The following is a 20,535-nucleotide window of genomic DNA, read 5'->3' on the forward strand; positions in this document are numbered from 1 at the left end:
AACGTGGCAGCCAATTTGTGTACAGCAAGGTCCCATAAATAGCAATGAGACAAAGGCTGGATCATCTGTTTTTCATTTGCTTGATGGATAGATATTAGCCATATAAGAGCACGAGATAGAAGAAGGAGCATGCCAGATGGGCCCTCAACCCCCCCCTTCCCCTGCCTTATAATAAGATTATGGATGGTTTTCTACCTCAAATCCGCATTCCCACTCTAGCCCCATACTGCAGCGAACTTCTTCAAATAGTGTCACAGGATCTTTTACATCAACTGAGAGGGCAGACAGGGTTTTGCTATTACTTTCATCCAAAAGACAGTATCTCCATCAGTGCAGCTCAGTCCTACACTATGATGTCAGGCTGGATTGTGTGCTGAAGTCAATGGAGTGGGACATGAACCCCCAAATTTATCTTTGGGTGGATTATTGACCAGGAGGCAAGGCGAGAGGTTATAAAATTCATGTAACCACACTAGTACAATTTCTCCCTCAGTTTGACCAATAGTCACAGCTCCAAGGGGCTGTTGAATCTGAAAGGCCCATTCCTTATGAATAGAGAACTCCTTAAGGAAGGCGATTTTAGTTCTAGACAAAGTCCTTGTGGTGAGAAAACAGCGAAAATGTTACACGGGTTGTGTGCTGTGAGATGACCTTCTATCCATCATAAGGTCAGAAGTGGTGATGTTCACCAATGATTCCAGTCTTCAGTTTCATTTGCAACTGGTCAGATAATAAAGCAGTCTTTGTTCACATGAAGCAAGACGGAGACAACATTCAGACTTAGCCTGATGTGTGGCATGAATTTTGCTTGTCATTTAAGTGCCAGGTAATGACCATCCCCAACAGTGAGACTCTAACCATCTCTCTATTACATTCAGTGACTTTACCATCACTGAATTCATACTATGGGTCACTATTAACTGAAAGCTCAATTGGACCAACCACATAAATGCTATTGCTAAAAGAACTTGTAAGAGGCTGGGAATTCTGTGGCAAGTAACTCATCTCCTCATTCAAAGACTCTCCACCATCTAAAAGGCGCAAGGCAGGAGTGTTCCCATTTGCCTGGATGAATGCAGTTACAACAACCCTCAAGGAACTTGACATCATCCAGGACAAAACAGCCTGCTTGATTGGCACCACATCCACCACCTTAAACATTTGCTCTCTCCACCACTGGTGTACAATGGCAACATTGTGATTACCATTTACAAGATGCACTGCAGTAACTCACCAAAGCTCCTGCAATAGTAACTTACAAACTCACGACCTGAACCACCCAGAAGAACAGGGCAGCAGATATAAGGGAACAACACCATCTCTAAACCACTTCCAAACCACACACCATTCTTACTTGGAATATATCACCATTTCTTTAAAACTCTGTAAATCTCTCCCTAACAGCACTATGGATGTGCTTACATCATATGGACTGTAGCGGTTCAAAAAGGTGGCCCACCACCACCTTCTTAATGGTAGTTAGGTATGGACAATAAATGCTGACCTTGCCAGTGATGCCCACATCCCATGAATGAATAAAAAATACAGATGTCAATGTGACAGGCTTCTTTTCAGGCATTGGAATCTCTTCCTTAGCAGAGATGGACGCTCTCAAATTCATCAGTTGAGCAGTCTACAAAAGCTGTCTCTACTCACTTGCCTCTAAATTTATCCTCGTACAAGCAAAAGATCACTTCTTGAAAGCACCAAACCTTCCACCTTGTACAAACACTGGAATAGAAGAACAGCCATCTCCAGTTTAAGACAATCTTAGGAAGACAAATTACAATAACTGAATTCAGAATTGAAATTCAGGAAAAGTTTACCTTTTCTGCTCTGATGAAGGGATTACAATTTTTCCTCCAACCATTGCATAATCCAACCACGCTACCTTTCACCCTTGAAGCCCTTGCCTCAGCTCTACCTCATCAAGAAGGACCTGGAGGACCCCGTTCCCAAAGTTTTACAACCTTGTTCTTTTCCATCATCTTGCAACATTTCCGTGCAAACACTGTCAATTATCTTTTACAGCATTTACTGTTTTTTTAGCTGAAGTTAACTTTTTGAAGATTCATTTAAGGTGATTTCAGAAGTTGCAGGTCACCAATCTGCTGATGCCATGCCTCAATCTTAGCAATGGCATCTGTCCTCAGCTTTACAGAGTGCAACATGGTTGGTCTCTAGGTTAAGCCATTGGCCATGCCATCTACGACAGCTCTGAATTGTTACTGGCTTCATAGTGGTAATAATAGAGTTCACCATTAAACATTTCATTCCAGAATATTACAGCCTTGTTTCTTTTCCTTGAAATTTATACATTTAAATGATAGAATTTAGGTTATCTATTTTACAGTGTTCTCCAGCCATGCCAAGAGGAGTGATGACATGACAAAAAACCTCTGAACTTTCAAACATGAACCCTTCACATTTTGTTTATTTTAACTAGGATGTGGAACTTCTTTTGACTTCCATAAAGAGAAGGATGACTTGTTTCTTGTGGGCACAGAAGAAGGAAAAATACACAAGGTAGGATCACCATAAATACAATGCTCCCAGACTGCTAAAAAGGCAAACAGAATGTTGGGATGCATAGCAAAGTGGGTAACGTATAAATCCAATGACATTTTAGAACCATATTTGGTCTTGGCAATTTTCAGCTTCCTATTTCAAAAGGGATGTTCAGTAATTAGAGATGGTACGAAGAAAGGCTACACAGTTGACCCAGAATTTAAGGAAAAATTGTTTCAAGTAAGGTTGACTGTGCTGTGCCTGTTCTCCATTGCATTGAGAGGAATGAGAGGGGATATATTAGATGTGTTTAAAATATGAAAGTTTTAGACAAATAGGATCCAAATGCTTTTCTGATGCATGGTAGACTCATGACTAAGATCAGAACATGTCAATTTGGGACCAGTAGCAGATTGGGTAGCAAGCTGGCTACAAAGCAAAAACAAAAAAAGTGGCAGTTAAAGGTTGTTCCTCAGACCAGTAAAAAGTTGGAAGTGGTGTTTCACAAGTATCTGTGCTGGGACCGCTTTTATTCACCATTTACATAAATAATTTGGATCAAGAATCAGAGCACAATTTCAAAATATGCAGACAACAGCCAACTGGGAAAAAAACTACACAAGAAATGCAAGCATGGCAGACAGCAGGCTTTTCTCCAACACAATATTGGAGGTTTTTGGAGGAGGTGGATAGGAGGAGAGAGATCTTCTATTCTACAAGATATCAGATAAATACTATGAAGGCAGTGATAAAGGATAGCCGTGGAGCTTATCGCCAGGAGTCAAGTCCCAAGGTACTGGATGAGGTGCCCCAAGAAGTTCTATAACCTCAGTGAAAGGTTAAGGTCAGTGCTTGCATCTTCAAATGCCATATACCAGCAACTGCGCTACTAGCCACACACATTTCTCAATTCACCACCCTGCATCCCATGCCCCGCCCCTTGCCTGACCAACCAACAATCTCCATCAACCCCAAGTCATGCTTCACATTCATAGCTTTACCTCACCCTCACACGCATAACACTACTGCAAATCTTATGCCCTCATCTCATATTTTGCACATGCTGCCAGCTGTTCAAAACTGACAGACACATCATCCAAACAAATCGTGCTACACACAATGACATAATTCCCTCTCATTTGCAGAATAAGGGGGTGCAGAACCTCTGGCAGCAGTACCTAACCAGTGGGACAGGCACAGCTGCATGTCCCAAAGGAGGAGACAGTGCTCATCATCATTTGAGCAGTCACAACTGAGGCATGGCCAGGTTCGGGGCTGAAACCATTGAAGATAATGGCCCAGATCTTCGGGTCTCCAGATTGGTAGGGTGGCTGACTCTGTAGAAATTGCCCAGGAAGTTTGAATTTCTGATGAGCAATTCATCTGCTTCCTGGGGCACACTGAAAAAGTCGCCAACTCTGAGTCAGAGACTTTGGACAGTGCTGACTTATTTACCAGAATAGGTACCCAGGAAATGTTAAACAGAAACATCCCAGTCGAAGACTGGAATCTTCTGGGACTGCCTGCAGTGGGAATCTTGGCAGGGGGCAGCTGGTTGTGAGCTGGGGTGGGGGGTGTTGGTAGTGTGAGTCCAAAAATCGGCTTCACAATGTCGGGATGAACTTTTGCAATTATATTCTCCGTACTTTAAAGGCTGGTCAAGCTTCCCAACGGTGTTGGGAAGCCGTTTTGTACGTTTTAGCATTTCACACATGCTTATTAAAAGGTCAACTTGCAGGAATTAAGCTCCCCCTCCAAATTAAGCTCCTGCCAGTCAGAAATTAGAATGTTCATATATATGACAACATACAAGTGGGGTGCACCTGGCGAGGTTGACTTCTTCCATGACATTGAAGTGAGTGGTTGCTGCTTTGGCCTTTTTGGGGATTGCTCACAAATGTCTGCCTCTTGATTGGATGTCAGTAGTCCAAGCTGCAAGGAGGCTGGGCAAGGGAGGCAGGACCAGTGGGGAAGGGTGGAGAGGAGGCTGGACAAGGGCGGCAGGCTAGGTTGGGGAGGTTGGGGGGCTCCCCTGGGAAGGAATACAGACTGTGCGGGGCTAGTTTGGAGGCTCCCCAGGAAGGAAGCCAGACTGGCCCGGGCATTTGAGAAGGGTGTCCAGGGAAGGAAGCCAGATTGTCCAGGACTTACTTAGAAGGGTAAGTATGTCACAGATATCTTGGTCCTGTTGGAGGGCAGTGGAAGGCCTCTCTGGGCAGTGAGCAGCATAGAGAGATGTGTCTAAATGGTGTGATCAATGAGTTCTTGAATTTGGTTTGAGGGGTTTGAAGGAGGGTCCTGCAACTCAGAGGGTAGTCACAGTCAGAGCAGGGAGTTGGATCAGGCAGAATGGAAGTACTAGACTCATGTGTGGGTAGCAGTTGGTCTCATTTGGGGGGTTATGGAAAGTCAGGGTACAGCTGGCCTCCAGACGGGATAGGTCAGGGTCAGGAGGGCCTTGGGCATGTCAACAGTAAACGGAACTGGGGAAGAGCTGGAATGATAATTGAGTCCAGGGTAATGGGGGAAGACTGAATGGTTACAGGAGGAAGAGGAATGATTGTGGAGGAGGATAGGGAAGTTGGAGGGTAACGGGGGAGGGTAGAAGGTGCCTGATGTACTAGAAAACTTCACATGCACCATGCTGAAGCTCTCAAGGTGGGTGAGCAGTTCGTAAAACCTCTCGAGCATTCGACATGGGAGGGGCTTCATAACGGGTGGGAGGAGTTAATGCCTCACTTTTTGGGCCAAGTGAATGAACACCCTGTTAATTATTAGCCTACTGTATGGAGAACCCGGCTCCGTTGATTTCTGCTCTCGAGGTTCCTACGCCCAATAAACCAGCATTGCTCCATGACCAATGGGTCGCATTCCAGCGAGAACCCATCAAGGTCTGGAACTGCCGTTCATTCTGTGTGATTTGGTATCTACTGTTGTCAGAGGCAGAGATGAAAGCATGGAGAAAGGCAGATGCCTCCAAGGAGAATGGGTGTTGGTTGGCAGCAAATTCCTTACTCCAAACCTCCATCCTCCCTGATAAATGGTCATGACTTACAAGGACTCATATGGTAAGTCCTGCTATGTTGCGAAGGCAATGGTTTCTATCGAATTTTGAGAAAATGGAGGCATGCATCTGAGGGAGGGTTCTTGCTCATGGCTGCTATCATCCTGGTCAATGCTCAGTCATATATGAATGGGAGAAACACTCATCTGTGGTCCTCCAGGACATCCTTCACCTGGAAGGGGTGAGGGGAGATGACATGTTTGGATGAAAGAATTTGCTCACCAGATGGATGACTGCAATTCGTTCACAGATTAACTGAGGGCTAGATGATACAGGCTCTAGCAACCCTGGCTGTCGTCCAGTTGAGGAGGAACTGACACAGATTAGGTCCAAGAAGAGCAACGGCCTGAGCAGCAAGAGGCAGCAGAACCTCTGGCAACCAGGCACTAGGGCAACGGCAAGCGTTAGCCCATTAACGGCTATGTCGCAGGCAGTGCAACTATCAACAGATGAGCGAAAGGTAATGCCAGAGGCACTTTAGGATGCCCTGGGATATGGTTGCTCACATGTGCCAGCTTCTTCACAAGGACCTGCGGCCGTAAGGACTCAGAAGCAATCCCATGCTAGTGGCATTAAAGGGCATCGCCACCCTAAACTTCCTTGCCAGTGTTTCCTTCCAGGACCCCACTGGGGACTGGTGTGGCATCTGCCAGTCAGCAACACACAATTGCATCCAGGAGGTGATCCAGGAGAGCTCATCAATTTGTCAAATTCTCCCTCGATCGCGAAAGCCAAGCTGTAAGAGGGTTAGGTTTTGCAATAATTACTGCTTTCCCACAAGAGTGAGGGGCTGTTGACTACACACATGTGACCTTGAGTATTCCCTGGCATTATCCAGTCACACTCATCAATAGGAAAGATTTCCACTCTTTAAACATGCAGCTGATATGTGATCACAGAAGACAAATCCTGTATGTTTGTACTAGATTTCCGGGGACCTCCCATCATTCCTACATTCTGAACCACTCCCTGGTGCCACAGGTTTTTGAAGGACCTTGTCAATTGCAGGGCTGGCTCCTTGGGGACAAGGGATACCCCTAGAAGGCTGATGATGCTGGTTCGCCAACCACAGAATGTCGCTGAGGAGAGCTAAAATGCTGTACATTCTCTACAAGGGCCATGATGGAGCAGACAATAGGCCTCCTAAAGATGAGATTCAGATCTTTGGACGACTCAGGTGGGCACTCCAATGCTCACCACAGAGGGTGCCCTGGATCATTCTTGCACCACACATGGGGGAATATCTTGTCTGAAGGAGACATGAAGGACCGAGATATCTCCACTGATAATAAAGATGGTAAAGGGATGGTGCTGATGAAGTCCAGGATATCACAGAGGCACATGCAAAGGCCATTGCAAGGGTACGGCATGGCAGTCAGTCCCGTGACAATCTGAAAACTAACAGATTTCAGGCAGAGCAAGCCACGGATATGTTTCCCTTACTATTTGGTTTTCTGTCCTTTGCTGTTTGTTAGGCCACACACACCTCTTTAATCGTATGCTCAATCTCTCTTACAGTCAAGGTTAACTTACCCATTGCCTCCTTACTTGTAGCCTTCACCTGCTCAAAATTAGTAATCACCAAGGACAGCCAGTAACTATGTGCCCACCACTGCATTCGCCAACCATGTATTTTCTATTGTTCAGACGAAAGTGTAGAGCTTCACTCTTTCAACCCTGAAACAGCATCTGCAATGTTCCTCGCCATTCACATAGCCTGTTTAACTCCCCTTGAGTACTCTATGCATCTGTTCACATCTCACATCAGGGCAACAGCAGCGGGAGATGCAATGACCTCACTGAACACTCTGCACAGACATCATTTTCACAGCTCAGAACATGGTAAGCTGCAAGTAATGGACTGTATGATGCATGCCCTGGCCACACACTCACAAATGATGGCCAGTTCTCAAACATGCACATTTGGAATTATTGAGTAATCACTATGTTGATAATGTGAGAGAAGTAAATTTATAGGAGTTCATTCTCAGATTCTGATTGGGGACCAAATTCCACACCCTTAAATGCCCATGACCATTGAAGCAACTAGCAGCAAGATAAGAATCCAGGACACTTCCAAACAGTGCAAGTGAACATCTATTTACAAGTGGCAAAACTATATAAAATAGTTGTACACCCATGCCACCTGTGTGCCTTCAAAACTTCTTTAACTTTCTTTTCCTATTACTACATATAGTACAGAGCCAACATCCACAGCTGAAGTTGAGGCAGCCTGCTGACTGCAATGACTGTGATGACTTTGGTGGGCCTCCTCTGATGTCTGGAGGCCTAGAGAACACTGGCCTACTAAGGGTTTCATACACAGGTGCAGGTGCACCTTCCTTGGCATGACCTGCTAGAAGCGATGGAGTCACTGGCAAAGGGGAGGTGGAGTGGCAGGGCATGAAGCCCCCAGGGTGTCTTGCTGGCTCTCCTCCTCCCTATGAGTGCCTAATGGTATCTGCCTGACTTATTGAGGAGAAGGGGCACCGTGAGGGAAGACGAGATGCCTCATCCCCCTTTCGCCTAGCACCTGCTGCACTGCACCCATAACTAGAGTGACATATCTGGCAGCCACTGCATGTTCTACTGTATCTGGATCTCCAAGGCAGCCACCACCCTGTCCATGGAGGCAGCCAAACACTCACATGCCAGAGCCATGACAGCAGATAGAATGTGGATGGACTCTGTGCATCCAGTTTGTGCATGGCATCTAGCATCTCAGAGACTATTGACACCACATCCACAAACATTCACTCCCTCCACCACCGACGCACAGTAGCAGCAGTGTGTACCATCTACAAGATGCACTGCAGGAATTCACCAAGGCTCCTTCAACAGCACCTTCCAAACCCACGACCAGTACCATCTAGAAGGACAAGGGCAGCAGGTAGATGGGAATACCACTACCTGCTAATTCCCCTCCAAGACACTCACCATCCTGACTTGGAAATATATAGCCGTTCCTTCACTGTGGCTGGGTCAAATTTCTGGAACTCACTTCCTAACAGCACTGTGGGTGTACCTACACCACATGGACTGCAGTGGTTCAAGAAGGAAGCTCACCACCATCTTCTCAAGGGCAACCAGGAATGGGCAATAAATGCTGGCCCAGCCAGTGAAGCCCACATCCCATGAATGAATAAAAAAAAGTTGTTAAAAAGGGAAAAAAAAAATATGAGAGTAAACTAGCCAGAAATATAAAAACAGATTGTAAGAACTTTTATAAGTATATAAAAAGGAGAGTAGCTGAAGTAAACATTGGTCCATTAGATTTGGAGACAGGAGAAATTATCATGGAGAATGAGAAAATATATGAAAGAAAATAAATAACTGAATAAAATAACTAAGTGATTAATTAAAGCACATAAGTATGGCAAGACTTGATGTGTCATGGCTGCAGCACGTGGGAGCTCCTGGATACCAGTGTTATCCAGGGCAAGCATGTCTGCAGTAAATGTCTGCAGGCTTGAGGAGCTTCAGCTTAGAGTCATTGAGCTAGAGACTGAGCTGCAGACAATGCAACACTTTTGGGAGGGCAAGAGTTTCCTCTACGTTTTATACCAGGAAGCAGTCACACCGCTTAAGGTAAGGTCTTCTGATTTAGAAGGTGGTCAAGGACAGGAGGATGTGACTGCAGCTGAGGCAGGAAGTGTTAACAATGCATTTAGAAAAGCATAGTATGAGTTGAACAAGACAACATGGTTTTAATAAAGGGAAATTCTGTTTAACAAATTCATTGGAGTTTTTTGAGAACCTAATTAGTAAGGTAGATAAAGGAAACTAGCGGATGTGGTATACCTGGATTTCTGAAATGGTTTTAAACTAAATAGAGGGGTGGGGTGGGAGGGTTCTGGAGATGGGGTATGTAAGCTTACAAAGCAAAAGGATATGGCATCATTGCAGGGCAGCTATTTAGGTAATGATACCCAGAATGTGACAGGAAGGAACAGAGTGTACACACATGAAAGAACAGCAGCAAAAAGGGTCAAAGGGGGAAAAATAGTAAAAAGGCAAAATGAATGGCTCTTTACTTATATATACAAAGTATTTGGAACAAAATAAATGAATTAACGGCACAAATACAGGTTAATGTTACATTTAAGATACAAGCAAGTAAGAGTGCCATTAGGACCAGAGGTACTCTGGGAAAGAGGTGGGGAAGAAAGGGACAAGATATATTGCAAAGAGGCTGTTTGTACATCCAGTGCTTTGCAGCAGCTGAACCAAAAAAATAGACAAATCAGTGCCTTAAGGCATTTGTTGAACTCCAGATGAAGACAGTGAGGATCTTATAGCCATTACAGAAACATGGTTACAAGGAGATCAAAGCTGGGAATTAAATATTCAGGGATATGTGACTTTTCAAAAGGATAGGCAGGAAGGAAAGGGTGATGAGGTATCTTTGTTAGCGCGAGATGGAATAAGTACGATAGCAAGAAATGATCTTGGATTGGAAAATGTAGCATCCATATAGGTGGAGGTAAGAAATAACAAGGGGAAGAAGACACTGGTGGGAGTAGTCAAAAGGCTACAGTAGCTATACTGTAGAACAGAGAATAAATCAGGAGATAATGAGGGCATGTAAAAAAGGTAATACATTAATCATGGGTGACTTTAATCTTCATGCAGATTGGGAAAATCAAATTGGCAGAGGTAGTCACGAGCAAGAATTCAAACAGTGTGCTTGGGACAGTTTCCTAGAATAATATGCTGTGGATCCAACCAGGGATCAGGCTATTTTGGATCTGGTAATGTGTAATGAGGCAGGTTTAATAAATGATCTCAGAGTAAAACAGTGACCATAAAATGGTAGAATTTAGCATTCCGTTTGAGAGTGAGAGACTTGGGTCAGAAACAACTGTGCTAAACTTAAATAAGGGCAATTATAAAGGAATGAGGGCAGAGTTGGCTGGAATGGACCGGGAAAGGAGTTTTGTAGAAAAGTTGGTTGATGAACAATGGCAGACGTTTAAGAAAACAGTTCATGACTCACAACAAATATATATCCCAGTGAGGATAAAGGATTCTAGGAAGGGGAAAAACCAACCATTGTTAACCAAGGAAGCTAAGGATTGTGTTAAATTTAAAGAAAAAACATACAATGTGGCAAAGATTCGTGGTAAGACAGAGGATTGGGAAAGTTTTAAAAACTAACAAAAGATGACCAAAAAAATAATAATAAGGGAGAAAATAACTTTGAGGGTAAACTAGCAAGTAATATAAAAAGGGGCAGTATGAGCTTCTTTAAATATACAAAAAGGAAAAGAGAGGTCAAAGTGAACATAGGCCACTTAGAAAATGAGGCTGGGGAAATAACAATGGGGAACCCGGAAATGGCAGAGGAGTTGAATAAATACTTTGTATCAGCCTTCACATAGTAGACACTAATAGCATTCCAGAAATACTAAATAATCAAGGGGCAAAAGAGGTGGAGGAAATAAATACAATAACTTTCACTACAGAAAATGTATTAGGGAAACTAATAGGGCTAAAGGCCAATAAGACTTCTGGAATTGATGGGTTGCTTCCTAGGATATTAAAGGAAGTAGCTGCAGAGATAATGGGTACACTGGTAGTAATCTTCCAAGAACCCTTAGTTTCTAGGAAAGTCCTAGAGGATTGGAAAACTGTCAATGTTAACAACCGTATTCAAAAAAGGAGGGAGACAAAAACTGGTAACTGTCGGCCAGTTAGCTTAATATCTGTCATTGGGAAAATGTTAGAGTCTTAAAGATGTAAAAGCAGAGCATTTAGAAATGCATAATATAAGGGGAGGTGATGGCATAATGTTATTGTCATTGGACTCATAATCCAAAGAACAAAGAAGGCTAATGCTCTGGGGACCCGGTTTCAAATCCCACCATGACAGATGGTGGAATTTACATTCAATAAAAACTTGGAATTAAAAGTCTAATGATGACCACGAAACCATTGTCAATTGTTGTGAAAACTCATCTGGTTAACCAACGTCCGTCCTTATAAGCCGTCCTTACCTGGTCTGATGTACATACGACTCCAAACCTACGGCAATGTGATTGGCTCTTAAATGCCTTCTGAAAAAGGGCAATTAGGGATGAGTAATAAATGCTAGCCTAGCCAGCGATGCCCACACGTCAGGAATGAATAAAAAATAAATAATCAAGCAGAGTCAGCATGGCTTCATGCCTGACAAATTTATTAGAATTCTTCAAGGATAGATAAAGGGGAACCAGTACTTGTATCATATTTGGATTTCCAAAAGGTGTTTGATAAGGTACCGCACATAAGGCTACTTAATAAGAGCCCATGGTGTTGGGGGTAGTATATTAGCATGGACAGAGGATTGGCTAACTAATCAGTGATCAGTGCTGGGGCCACGATTATTTACAATATATATTAATGACTTGGATGAGGGAAGTGAATATATTATTGCCAAGTTTGCAGATGACACAAAAATAGGGGGGAAGGCAAGTGGTAAGGATGACAAAAAGAGTCTACAGAGGGATATAGACAGGTTAAGTGAGGGGGCAAAAACTTGGCAGATGCAATATAAAGAGGGAAAATATGAGGTTATGCATTTTGACAGGATGAATGGGGGAGCTGAATATTATTTAAACAGAAAAAGACTGCAGAAAGCTGCTTCACAGAGGGATTTGGGGATCCTCGTGCATGAATCACAAAAAGCTAGCATACAAGTTCAGCAGGTAATAGGGAAGGCAAATGGAATGTTGGCCTTTGTTTCAAAGGGAATGGAGTATAAAAATATGGAAGTCTTGCTAAAACTATACAAGGAAGGGTCAAGGACCAAAGGACACTGAATGAAGGTGATTAGCAAAAGAAGCAATGACAAAAGGAGGAAAAATGTTTTTACACAGCGAGTGGTTAGAATCTGGAATGCAGTGCCTGCAAGTTTGGTGGAGGCAGATTAAATCAGGAGTTTCAATAGGGAATTGAATAATTAGCTGAAGAGGAAAAAATTGCAGGCTGCAGGGAAAAGGCAGAAGAGTGATACTAGCTGAGTAGCTCATATGGATAACCGGCATGGACATAACAGGCTGAATGGCTATGATTCCTATATTCCCGTGACATTCAAACACCAATATAAAAAGAAAACAGCAAACTGAACATGAAAAAGTTCAGTGTTGTTTGTTGCCTGAATCATATTACAAGGCACCAAAAATACTTCAAAGTTGATAACTGCTTAAGTTGTATTCTTATTCTTTTACTTCGTGTATAATCTCCTAACATGCTGATTAATCCATTTTTGTTGTATTCATTAGTGCTCCAAGGACTATTCAAGTGAGTTTTTGGATACTTATGAAGCCCATCATATGGCAGTGGATGCCTTACACTGGAATACATTCCATCCAGATATCTTCATTTCCTGTAGTTCTGATTGGACAGTAAAGATTTGGGATCACAATTTAAAGTAAGTGAAAGTTGTGAAGGAGAATACTTCACTGTGTTAGAAAATAGAGATAATTTAAATAAGTTATATTTATATTTGTGGGTGTTAAGAATGAGTTTTAGCTTTAATGTTTAAGTTGATTTGTATTTGTGTGTTAAGAAAAAGGGAAGTTGAGTTTTAGTTTCACTTTAAAAGGTGCCTGCATTCTAATGAAATTTTTACAACTCTTGACAAGAAGTAAAACAAACACAAGGTTTAAATAAAATTGTGCTGTTGCCTAGCAAAAGGGGTCCAGAGCAGGGGGTGGGGGTGGGGGAGGGCATACACACACACACACACACACACACGCACACAAACACATACAGAAAACTAAAGGAAAGCAGTTTCACTTCAGTTGAAGCCAGCATTCCAGAGAGGCTGGATAGCAGAGGGACAGGTAGCAAGTCCCAAACTAAAGTTGAAGCCAGCTGCCAAGAGAAGCTGGACAGGAAACTACAAAAGCAGGTTCCAGAGACTAAAGAAGAAAGTCCCCAAATCCAGCAGATCGGAACAGGAAAGGTCCCAAGAGGATAGCCTAGTCAAACGACAAGGACAGGAATCTGAAAAAGGGAATGCCCTGTGGAAGTGAAAGTAAGGAACAGAGAGGAAAGCTTAATCTTTGAGCGAGAAAGCTGCAGGACACAGATTTAAAGCAGTAAAAGCGTGCGAAAAGCCAGGAGGTCCAAGGGGACAGTCGAAGATCCATAACTCTTTACAATGGGTATGTAAAGCAGTGGTGTTCTGTTGGCATGACTGAGTCAGTGAGAGAGTGGACAGATGGAGCCTTGTAGAAGGTGTCTGAGAGAAAGCATTGTTTGTTAAAGATTCCACACCGGGTTCCCTGAGAGTGGAGATTGGAAGCCTGCATATGAAAGACAGAGTTCAGTGAGACAGATTGGCCCATGGTGTGACAAGCGTCTGAGCGATCCATAGTATCTGTTTGGGGTTGCACCTGAACTTGGTTTCAGAGTGTGATGTCTCTGACCACAGGCCGCCTATAGGTTTGCATGTACTGTGTTCTTACTGTGATCATTAAAGTATATGATAGCTTTTGTAAATTGTGTTATCCTTACAAATCTGTATATACCTGTAAAGATAAAGTTGTGGGTGAAGGTGAAGTTGTGTGTGTGTGTAATGTAGTTCATCTTTTCTGGTTTAATAAATGTTTTATTCTTTTGTTACAAGTTTATCAGCCGACTCCTACGACTGTGTTTAGTAGCCACTCTCCACGTATCAGCATGGGTTTATGAAAGGAAAGTCATGCTTAACTAATCTACTGGAGTTTTTTGGGGATGTAACTAGTAGACTAGGTAAGGGAGAACCAGTGGATGTGGTGTATTTGGATTTCAAGAAGGCTTTTGATAAGGTCCCACATAAGAAGCTAGTGGGAAAGATTAAAGCACACAGGATTGGGGGTAATATACTGGCATGGGTTGAAAATTGTTTGACAGACCGGAAACAGAGTCGGAATAAGTGGATCTTTTTCCGGGTGGCAGGCAGTGACTAGTGATGTACCGCAAGGATCAGTGCTTGGGCCCCAGCTATTCACGATATGTATAAATGACTTTGATGAGAGAACCAAATGCAATATTTCCAAGTTTGCTGACAACACAAAACTGGGTGGGGTTGTGAGTTGTAAGGAGGATGCAAGGATGCTTCAAGGCAATTTAGATAAGTTGTGTGTGTGTGGACAAACACATGGCAGATGCAGTATAACGTGGATAAATGTGAGGTTATACGTTTCAGTGTGAAAAACATAAAGGCAGAGTATTATTTAAATGGTGATATATTGGGAAATGTGGATGTGCAAAGGGATCTGGGTGTCCTTGTACACCAGTCAATGAAAGTAAATAGGCAGGTGCAGCAAGCAATTAGGAAGGCAAATGGTATGTTGGCTTTCATTGCAAGAGGATTTGAGTTCAGGACTAGGGATGTCTTACTGCAGTTATAAAGGGCCTGGGTGAGACCACACCTGGAGTATTGCATGCAATTTTGGTCTCCCTACCTAAGAAAGGATATGCTTGCCGTAGACGGAGTGCAGCGAACATTCACTAGGCTGATACCGGGGATGGCAGGACTGTTATATGAGGAGAGCTTGGTTTGACTGGGCCTGTATTGACTAGAATTGAGAAGAATGAGAGGGGACCTGATTGAAATGTATAAAATTCTAACAGGGCTAGACAGACAAGAAAAAGGGGTGATGTTTCCCCTGGATGGGGAGTCTAGAACCAGGGGTCACAGTCTCAGGCCGTTTAGCACTGAGATGAGGAAAAATTTCTTCACTCAGAGGGTGGTCAACCTGTGGAATTCTCTACCACAGAAGGCTGTGGAGACTAGGTCACTGAGTATGTTCAAGAAAGAAATTGATAAATTTTTGGATATTAGGAGCATCAAGGGGTATGAAGAGAAAGTGGGAATATGGCATTCAGATATAGGATCAGCTATGACCATATTGAATGGCGGAGCAGACTTGAAGGGCCAAGTGGCCTAATCCAGCTCCTAGTTTGTATGTTTCTTATTTATAGAATACAATGTTTTACTCGCCTGTCGCGATGGCAGGTTTTTACGCTGTATCGTCTCAAACCTGCCACATTATTCATACACACCTGGGAAACATGCTGTTTCAATGGCATGCGGGCTTTCATTCACCCACCTGCCATCACCTCGCCACTTCACTATGCCAGGCTCCATATTTAAAGTCCAGCCACAAGCACACATCTCAGTCCTTCCAGCCCACGACTGCTGCATGGAAGACAGGATGGCCCCGAAAGGCAAAAAGACTGCAGCTCCCGCTTCAGCGACGTGTCTCTGGAACACCTTTATGACATAGTGGAGTCCGGCTGGGATGTCCCATGCCCCTACTCTGGCCGCAGGATGGACAGCAATATCACCAACTAGGCTTTGAAGGTGATAGCAGCAGTGGTCAGCACCAATGCTCTTCAAAAGAGGACAGCCACCCGGTGCCGCAAAAGGATGAATGATTTCCTTCATTCCGCCAGGCTAAGTCACTCTTCTCATAGCTCTCAACTCACACACTCACAAACCCAGCACATATCCACAGGGCCCTCAATACCAGTTCAAGGGACATCACAATTTACTCTCTCTCACACATTTATTGTCCTCATCCCGTCCACGGGACCACTCACCACCCAAACAAGCCAGGCATACTTATCATCTGGCCTGCAGGCATCCTACTTACATTCTCTCCATCTCTATTCGTGCAGGACAAGCTGGCACGAAAAACAGGGAGAGTTTGCAGACCGCTGGAGGAATTACTGAGATCAAGGTCCTCACTGACCTTAAAAGCAGAGACATCCAGTGGCCAGCGACGATTTGGACCAGTCCTGCACTGATGGTGAGGTCGGCAGTAACCTACCAAGTGAGGGTCCAGCAGTGCAACATCCATCAGACAACCATGCACTAATTATCACCCTATGCTTCCACAGACTCACCTGGGAAACAGCCGAGAGAGTCCATGACTCAGGGCCTCCAATCAAGCCCCGAAGATACCTTGGAAGAGGAACCCTTCTTGAGATCCCATCACAGCGTCAGACATTCTCAGAGACTATGTGAAGATTTATGGAGTGTCCTCACTGCATGTTGTCATCACCCTCCTGCAATCAATCAATTGTTAGAGCCTCCACTGCATCTCCATGACAGGAGCATTGTCACAGAAGGTATTCGCACTGCCATAAGTCAGACTGAAGTCAAACTCCCACAGATGCGTTGTGAGGATCTATGGGGTCAACTCACTGCATACCGTCATCATCCTCTACAAATGTAGCAGCTACGAGGGCCTCCCAAGCATGCCTGTCTCATCTAGCCAGTGCGAGGGCCTCATCCCCGCCATCGCCGCTTATGAGGACCTCCTCACCTTCATCCTCGTTGGCATCCTCCTCATCGGAGGAGACGTGCAGTTCCTCCATCTCCACTTCAGCCAGCTTGTCTCCCCGTTGGAGTGCCAGGTTATATAGGGTGCAGCAGACGATGACGATGCATGACATCCTCTGTGGACTGTATTGCAGGGCTCCACCAGACTGGTCCAGGCACCGAATTGCGTGTTGCAGCATGAGCCTCATTATATCATTGCTCTGCTGCAGTCTGAGGCCACTGCACAGGTGTCATCAGCCACAGCTTCTGTGGGCAGTCCTTGTTCCCAAGGAGCCATCCCTGCAGCTTCTCTGAACCCTGGAAGACTTCAGGGATCTGTGACCAACTGAGGATGTAAGTGTCATGCACACTTGTTGCGCACACCTGCAGGATGCATTTATGGTGGTCACACACCAGCTGCACATTCAGCGAATGGAGCCCCTTGCGGTTCACTGTGTGTTGTGTTGGAGACCTGAGTGCCACATGAGTGTAGTCAATCGCACCCTGAACCATGGGAAACCCAAGATCTGGGTGAATCCAATCACTCTTGCAACCTGGCTGTCCTGGTCCCGGGCAAAATGCACAAAGTTGTGTGCCCTCGGAAAGATGACATCCGTGACCTCATAGATGCATTTGTGGGTGTAGGCTTGTGAGATCCCACAGAGCTCACCTGTGGGGCCCTGGAAGGAGCCACTGGCGTAGAAACTGACCACTGGCAGTGGATGCCCTCCATGTCCCCGTGGCGCCAAATCCTGCTGGCAGATGTGAGCGACCAGTTCCCTAGACAAGTGCAGTCTTCAGCGACACTGGTTCTCGGTCATCTGCAGGAACAAAAGGCAGCGTCTATAGAACCTGGGTGTCGCTAGGCGCCAACCAGTGATGGCTTGCTGGGGCTCTTGGGTGGCATGTGCGGGAGCCCCAGCTGCCCCTACTTCCTAAGGTTGCTGCTCCTGCCTCTGCGCGGCCAGGGCCCTCAGTTGCCCTCTCCTCCATCGCCTTCACACCCTGTAGGCCATCAAGCATACAGCTAGTTCATCAGGCCTCATCATCCTGATATACTCTGGCAGGATGAAAGAGAGAGACACGTGGTTAGTAAGGGTGTACTAAGAAACTGTCCTGGCTAAGTGTGGCGGCCCCTTAACACTTCCACCAGTGTGCTGGCCACCACTTGGATGGCCAGAGATTTGTTCACTGCATGGCTATCCTATTAGCTTAAACCATGGGGGGAGACTCATCCAAACCAGGATGCTGACATTGGAAGAGGCTGTGGGCACCTCCAGCAGTGACTGCTACATAGCAAGCTTTGGTGAGGATATTATACTTGTGCAGTCATCCAACTGTTCTGCAGTCCACTAAAATGCTCATGAATTTGCAGTCTGTGCGGGTGGGGTTCGGTGGGAGGTGAAAAACTTTGCAGAACTTGGTGGCACTTTGATGCCTCTATGTTGCTTGAGTGGGCAGATAAGCTAGGAGCACAACCCCAATCACATCAATGTGGCTGTGCCTGAACTGTCTCAGTTGCCGAGGTTTCCCTAATGTGTGGCCATTTCCCTCGCCCACCCTACACCCCCCTCCCCACTCCAATTTCTAGTGCCCCATATTCAACGGCAGGACTGCCCTTGCCCCCTCCACCACCAGCAGCTGCCTCAATTATAGGGATGCCCTTAACCCCAACCCCCCAACGCTCCTGAAGCTCGAAGTACAACAGGCAATCCTGGCGAGTGCTGCATGTTACTGTATACTCACCTCCAAGTTCCCCTCAAAGTGCAGGCTGCCAAGCGCACGCCTTTTAGGTGTTGGTGTGAAACATGTCAGTGTGCTTTCCTGCCGACGTGGACAGACGATCCAGCAGTGGTGTATGATTCTGGTGGGCTAGCCTGATAATGATATGCTGATATATTACAATGAGTTTCCCGACGTCCGGTGGGGGAAACAGGCCCGCTGTTGATGCGCTGAGGAGACAATCGCAAACTAGTTTCCTGCCGTCGTAAAACCAATCGTGCCATGTTGTCCGCTCATGCCACTAATCACGTCGGATGCCGACCGGCCAGGAAATTATGCCCCATCTCCTGGAGAATTCTCCTCCCCTCCGGCTATTCTCAGAGGTAAAATTTTCATTTTACCCTCTCTTGACTGCGGATGCCGCAGCCCCTTGTTCTGGTTACTTTTCACTATTTACATACTAATCAAGCTGATAACTTTCTTTTGCAGTAAGATGCTCTGAGGTCCACTGTAGATTCTCCCAATAGTAACCTAGGCAATCTTCCAGCTTCTGTTCCTCACTAGATTCAAACTGAGATTAAACCTCACCTGCATTCCATGCAGTCAATGATGATGTTATTTCCTTACTATCTAACTGTCATTTACTTTGGTTAACTTCTCTCAGTGAGCTGCAAACTGCATCAGTTCCAAACGACAACTAAACTCTCAGAAAAAAACCAAGATAAGTTGAAACCAAAGAGCTTTTCTATGTTCTACCCATCTCTATAGCGACATAGCCTGTTCTCAAACCAACCTTTAGATTAATTATCCCTCTTTACAATGTCTTCTCCTTTGAGCTGATGAAGTGAATGGGTTTTCCAACATTGCAGAGCTTTCTGAATGCTTTTAAAGTAATTCAGCTCTATCTCCCAAAACAAAAACACTTCCCTTGAATGCCCTTCTTTGTAATCACTGCTGACATCATAGGCAGAATTTCGCTTTAGGTGTGCAGGTTCGGTGGGGGCAGGCGTGGCCGGTCGCTAAGCTGACCGTGATTGGCAGCAGTCTGCGATTTTACGTGGGCTGAGCACTGCCTGTGCAGGCCGGGGGTGGGGAGGATGAGGAGGCCCAGTGCAAATTTCACGCATACACGCGAGAGAGTGTTGAATAATCTCTGAAGCACGGAGCTGCCTCAGGGAGATGAAGAGTTAATCAAAAAAATAATAAAGAGCAGAAAAATTAATGTAACATGTTCCCTCATGTGACTCTGATGTGTTTTTAATTAAAAATTAAAGTTTTTATTTAATCTGCATTTGATTTTAGAAAGCTCATCCTGCCTGTGGATGAGGTTTCCAAAAAATGCAAAGGCCGCTTGGCCTTTTCACCTGCCCGTCAACTATTACGCTGAACAGGCAGTGAAAAATTCAGCACAATTGATAACTTAATGACCTTAATAGGCCTTTTAATTGTCGGCGGGTGAGCTGCCGGCTCCGGCGTGCGCCTGCCGACCAACCTATCGTGCGACTGCCCGTTGACATCAGCATGCACGGTCGACGTCAGCGCACATCATTTCACGCTTGGTTGGGTCGGGTGCGTGCCCACCTGCCGAGCTAAAAATCCTTTACCATGTTTCCAGCTCTTTAGCTAAGTAAGCCTACCTGCTGTTTTATACTTCTATAATGCTAACTTCAACGGTTACTGTTATTAATCTAACCTTTGTTCATCGTTGCAAATCACTCAGGGATAAATCTTCCCTCTCCAGAAAAGTTTTAGCAATTGACAACACCATAACTGTTTCTCAATGAATACAATAAAAGTTCACTGTGAAATCTTGTTAGCTTAAACCTTAACCAATTTCCCAGCTCGCCTTGTGGATTTGAAATCTCACCAAGAGTCCCGGTTTTCAGGAAATATTAATTTGTCTACTTGCTTTGTTGGAGGAGTAAGGGAAGACTTCTTTCTT

At 44.8% G+C, this 20,535-nt stretch overlaps 1 protein-coding gene across 1 annotated transcript in view; it reads left to right on the forward strand.

Moving 5' to 3' along the window:
- The window catches only part of dnai1.2 (dynein, axonemal, intermediate chain 1, paralog 2), a 337,978-nt gene that overhangs the window by 181,715 nt on the left and 135,728 nt on the right, over positions 1 to 20,535 (forward strand). The window contains exons 16-17 of the mRNA XM_041183411.1: positions 2,447 to 2,526; positions 12,835 to 12,983. Coding sequence (XP_041039345.1) covers positions 2,447 to 2,526; positions 12,835 to 12,983 — 229 coding nt within the window. The remainder of the gene's footprint in view (positions 1 to 2,446; positions 2,527 to 12,834; positions 12,984 to 20,535) is intronic.

Source organism: Carcharodon carcharias, chromosome 1 (assembly GCF_017639515.1).
Source record: "Carcharodon carcharias isolate sCarCar2 chromosome 1, sCarCar2.pri, whole genome shotgun sequence".
In the NCBI taxonomy this organism is placed as follows: domain Eukaryota; kingdom Metazoa; phylum Chordata; class Chondrichthyes; order Lamniformes; family Lamnidae; genus Carcharodon; species Carcharodon carcharias.